General features: G+C 46.2%; 1 protein-coding gene across 1 annotated transcript in view; it reads right to left on the bottom strand.

Annotated features, from left to right (window-relative positions):
* The window catches only part of SSUH2 (ssu-2 homolog), a 32592-nt gene extending 28690 nt beyond the window's left edge, over positions 1-3902 (bottom strand). The window contains exons 1-3 of the mRNA XM_007945849.2: positions 3809-3902; positions 2531-2612; positions 541-670 (exon numbers count right to left, since the gene is read on the bottom strand). Coding sequence (XP_007944040.2) covers positions 541-670; positions 2531-2612; positions 3809-3902 — 306 coding nt within the window. The remainder of the gene's footprint in view (positions 1-540; positions 671-2530; positions 2613-3808) is intronic.
* Between the last annotated feature and the right edge of the window lie 1667 nt (positions 3903-5569).

Below are 5569 nucleotides of genomic sequence, written 5' to 3'. Positions count from 1 at the left end.
AAAAAAAAAACCTATGAATCACAGTACTCCAATCTGCAACCAATCATGGTGAAGCCACAGGACTGTGTACTATGTCATTCCATTGTGCATGGGGTCATAATGAGTCTGGGGCCGACTCAATGGTACCTAACGATAACAACAGGGTAATTACAAGGATTTGATAAGACATATATGTAACATGCTTACCATGATCTCTAGTTCACTTGAGCTTCTCAATGTTGTTGTTAGGTGCTGCTGAGTCAGCTCTGACTCATAGCAACCCTATGTACAACAGAACAAAACACTGCCCAGTCCTGCACTATGTTCATAATCCTTGCTATACCTGAGCCCATCATTGCAATCATAGATGATTAATAATAATCATTGCTTTTATAATTGGTCACAGCTACAGACCAGAGCAGGTGCAGAAGGGACTTCAACATCAGCACCATCCACCCCCATTACTCCTTTTCCCTGATATCACACAAACCAACCCCAAATCCTGACCTCCCCCGGCCCACCCCCCTTAGGCAGGCCCCCAGGCCAGGCCTGATCCCTTACCCTACAGAGGTTCTGCTGCTTTAGCTCTTGGATGATGAAGTTGCCAGCAGCTGCACTGCCATAGCAGCATTTGGAGTTCACGAAGTTGAGGAGGGCTTCACGAGCCACCTCCTCTGTCACCACTGGGACCCTGTTGGGGACCAAGGAAAAAAGCAGGGTGTCTGGGAAGGGTTTGTGGGACCATAGGCTGGTCTCCTCATTGTGCAGATGGGAAACTGAGGCCCAGAGAAGGAAAGGACCCTAACATGGGAGTTATCAGAGAGCAAACTAGACACAGACACACACATCAAACAAAACCCAGTTGCCATCAAGTCCCCTCTGACTCATGTTGACCCCGTGTGTGCAGGGAAGAACTGTACTCCATTGGGTTTTGAATGGCTGATTTTTTTGGAAGTAGTGTATCAGGCCTTTCTTTCGAGGCCCCACTAGGATGGCTTGAACCTCCAATCTTACAGTTAGCAGCTGAGCACATTAACTGTTGGCACTCTAGGGACTCTGACTGTGGTCCACAGTAGTGGTAAAACATTCAACTAAGGAAAGGGCATATCTGGCTAAAGGACCAGCATGAATAAAATGCCCAGAGTCATAAAGTGGCAGTTATTTCAAGAGGACAATAAAACCACTTTAGCTGATGGGTGGAGTTCCAGGGAAGACCTGATAGAATTTCAAAACTCAAGAAGACAAGATTTAGAGACAAACTGTGCCAGTTTTCAGATGAGCAGTCCAGAAAGGATGTCATATAGGTATATGAAGGCTGAGTTAGATTAGACCAGGCTTCTGCCCTGGGGAACTTGACTGCAGATGGAGGGGACATGTGATTAGAAAGTCCATTAGCTGCGTGAGACTCGAGCCCTGTACCTAACGGCAGCAATGCAGAGACTCACTATGTGCATGTGTGGAATGAATGTGACTACATCTTCATAGATCTCTCCAAGACAGCCCTGTGAAAGTATCTGACCCAACCCTGAACTGAGAGCCCCTCTCCTGTACCCCTTTGTCTACAGCCCAGCCCAGCCCCAGCACAGAGGTGTCCTCTGCAGGCAGAAAGCAAGCAATGTTGCTATGGGCTAGACTCTCAGAAGACTCCACAGAGAAGGCACCAGGCATGGAAACAGCAGCCAGGGAGGAGAAGGGGAAGTGCTGCATGCAGCAGTGTAACCAGGACACAGAAGACTCCCCAAAGGCAGGCCAGGGCTGCCCCAGCTGGGGGCAGTGCCAGGAAAGAGAACAAGGCCACCTTTTCTCTATATAAAGCTAGCTGGAAACCCTGGGCTCTCTCTCAAGTCCTCACAAAGCAAGTAGAGTGTGGATCTCCCCAGGGATCTAGCCCAGGGGTTAACAAGCATTTTCTGTAGAGAACCAGAGAGTAAATATCTTTGACTTTCTAGGTCATACAGACACTGTTGAAACTACTCAACTCTGTATATAGAATAAAAAAACAAAACCAAGAAAACCAAACTCACTGCCATCAAGTCATAGCCATAGCGACACCCTATTACTTCCAAGGCAGTAAATCTTTATGAAAGTAGATTGCCCAGTCTTCCTTCCACAGAGTGTCTGGTGGTGTGAACCACATCCTTCTGGTTAGCAGTCAAGTGCCTTAGGTACTATGCCACCAGAGCTCCTTACCATAAAAATAGCCATAGACAATACGTAAACCAATGAGTGTGGCTGTGTTTCAATGAATTTATTTACAAAATAAGCAGTAGACAGTATTGGCACTGAAGTTTGGAACCCTTGCTCTAGACTATGGTTTTCAACCCTGCCTTGTATCCAAAGAACCTGAAAAGCTTGGTAAAATGCAGGTTACCAGGCCCCAGAGACCCTGATCCAGGAGGTCTGGGATAGGAAGGGCATCCCCACCAAGGAATCCTATTGCACCCTCAAAGTTGAGAGTCATGGCCCCTGAAGTCTCCAGTGACACTTTTTGGGGACAATGCTAACATATGGAAAACACAGGGGGGTCACAAGAAGAAAATTTGCAACTCACCTGTGTTCCAGGAAGAAGGACCAGGACCTTTGTTCCTGGGATCTTCCTGGGGCCTCCAAAGGTGAGAAGAATATCTGCCGTCCTGGAGGAAAGAAAAGGGGTCGGGGTTTGATAATCCCACTGAAAGGAACAAATGTTTGCAGGGTGAAAAAAAGTAAAACCTGACTGAATAGGAAAAAGAACAAAAGAAGAAAAAGACAGACACTTGTCTTCAATGAACTTGGCCATAGACTGTGCGTGGTCACAAGACCTGTGCTCCATCTCCACTCGTGTTGTGGATTGAATTGTGTCCTCTAAAAAGATGTTGAAGTCTCACACCTGTGAATCCAAACTTGTTTGAAAATATAGTCTTTGAAGATTTAAGCTGAGATCAAGCTGGAATAACCTCATTGCCATCAAGTTGCTTCTGATTCCTGACAACCCCATGTGTGCAGAGTTGAACAGTACTCCATAGGGTTTTCAATGGCTGTGAAGTTTCTAAAGTAGATCACCAGGGCTTTCTTTCAAGGTGCCTTTGGGTGGATTCAAGCTGCCAACCTTTAGGTTAGTAGTTGAGCTCTTAACCAGATGCAAGTAACCCACTACTCACTGTCATTTAATCGATTCTCACTCATAACAACCCTATAGCACAGAGTAGAACTGCCCTACAGAATTTCCAAAGCTATAAATTTTTACAGAAGTGGCTGGTGAGTTCACAGTGGGATGCTTTAACTACTGTGCCTCCAGAGCTGCTTCCAGTGGGATGCTTTAACCACTGTGCCTCCAGAACTCCTGCCATGCAAGTAAGAAAGTCCTAATCCAATATTAGTGGTCCTTATAAAAGAGAAGAAGAGACACAGAGACACAGAGAGGGAAGATGGGCATGTGGAAAAAGAGGTAGAGATTGGAGTGATGCATCTACAAACCAAGGAACACCAGGAATCACCAGCCATCACAGAAGCTATGAGAGAGACATGGAACAGATTCTCCCTCAGAGCCTCTAGAAGGAATCAACTTTGCCAACTCCTTGACTTTAGACTTCATCTGCAAGGACTGTGAGACAATCAATTTTTGATGTTTTAAGCTAGCTACCCAGCTTATGGTACTTTGTCATAGCAGCCCTAAGAAGTAATACACCACCCAACCATGACAAGGACAGTCCAAAGCCACAAGGATCTTCCTATGGTGCCCTCTAAGAGAAAAAGGTGCTATCCCAGCACGGGCTTGTTCCAGAGACTTCTCCACCAACCAGCAAGAGCCCCAGGAAGAGGCTGAAGGAACCAAAACCCAGGGACTTACCACTCCCTTGAAGAAGCCAGTCATAGCTGGGCAATCTCTCCAGGAGCTCGGCAGGGGGCGCCAGAGGACTTTCGGCCTCAAAACTGAGGTCCATCACACCTAGGGAAAGACAAGCAGTCCTGAGCCTTCTGGGTGGGAGGAGAGAGGTGGTGGGGATACAACAGGAACCTGAAAACTGAGAGTAGGATGGATTATTCATTTTTAAATTTTTAAAAATAAAAACTCACTGCCGTAGAGTCAATTCTGATCTTGGGTTTCTGAGGCAGTATCACTATGGAAATAAATTGCCCAATCTTCCTTCCAAAGAGTGGCTGGTGGTCTTGAACCACTAGCCTTCTGGTTAGCAATCAAATGCCTTAGGCATTATGCCACCAGAACCTCCCCCATTTAACTAAGCTAGTCACAGTCTAGTATCCTCAGTATACAAAGCATGTCTAGGGTAGTGATAGTAGCAGTAATAATAATGATAATGATGACAAAATAATAACAGTAGCCCTTATTTACCAGACTCCTATTCTGCCAGCCAGCACTATGGGTGCTTTCTAAACATTATGGCATTCTAGACCCTGGGAGGTAGACACTCTGGTTACACATTCTTTGACACTCCCCCTATCAAAATGTGGCTCTATGTCCCTTCCTCTTGAACCTGGGCAGGCTTTGGCTGCTTCAACCAAGAGAAGGCAGTGGAAGTGATTAAGAAACTTGCAGCTTCCTCTTTGCCTCTTGGAGCACTCACTCTTGAGCTCTGAGATGTCACGTAAGAAGTCAGATTGTCCTGCTGAAGAGACCGTGTAAAGAGGCCCTGAGATGACCTACAGAGAGGCCTAGTTGAACCCAGCCTTCCACTGTCCCCCACCAAGGCACCTCACATATGAGCAAAGCCGTCTTTGATCCTCTAGACCAGACCAGTCACCTGCCGAATACCACTGAGTGACCCCAATTGACACTATATGAACTGAAGAATCATCCAGCTGAGCCCTGCCCAAAGTGCTGACCCACAAAATCATGAAATATAATAAAATAGTTGTTTTAAGCCACTGAGATGTGGAGTAGTTTGTTATGTAGCTTCCTCTGTTGGGCAAACATTCCCAGGACTACACCAGTCTGAGGCCCCTCCTACTCAGTCTCCTCTCTGCCCCCTCTCCTTTCATGAGTGTCAGACCTCCATTGCTGCCTGATGACTTTCCTGCCTACTCCAGTTCCCTCTCCTCCTCTCCCTTCACAGGTGTTCCCTTCAAAAAATTTCTTACATATCTAATGCCGTATTGGTGTCTGCTTCTCAGATGATTCAAACTGATATACTCATATTATTCTCATGGTGCCAGTGAGGAAACAGGCTCGGAAACGTTGTGCACCTAGTGAGTGGTGGAGCTGAATTCAAGCTGGGGTCTGTCTGATTCCAAATGTCATGTTCTTCCCATTGCTTTTTCACGAGGCCAAAATCACTCACTATATGTCTGTTTTAAAACCTCCTCCCGACCTGCCAGGCTGTATACGGTGACATACAGTTCTGAGACTCCAAGGAGGAAAGCATACTAAGAATAAACCCCTTAGAAGTACTTGCCAGCTCACAAAGCTCTTTCTCATGCCTGTTCTTCTCACAAGCCCAGAAGTTAGAACTTCTGACCAACTTTCCATGAGCCAGAGCTCAGTAAGGTGACTCCAATATTGCTAGGTTGCATATCTGTGGAATTAGAAGGATTTCTAATTAAGAATTAAGTCCACTTCTAGCTCACTGGGTCCCCCATCAAACCTATTTCC

This window comes from Orycteropus afer, unplaced genomic scaffold, assembly GCF_000298275.1.
Source record: "Orycteropus afer afer isolate SDZICR_OR568_19922 unplaced genomic scaffold, OryAfe1.0 scaffold00144, whole genome shotgun sequence".
In the NCBI taxonomy this organism is placed as follows: domain Eukaryota; kingdom Metazoa; phylum Chordata; class Mammalia; order Tubulidentata; family Orycteropodidae; genus Orycteropus; species Orycteropus afer.
The sequence above is the reverse complement of the archived record's forward strand: the minus strand, read 5'-3'. Positions and strand labels throughout refer to the sequence as shown.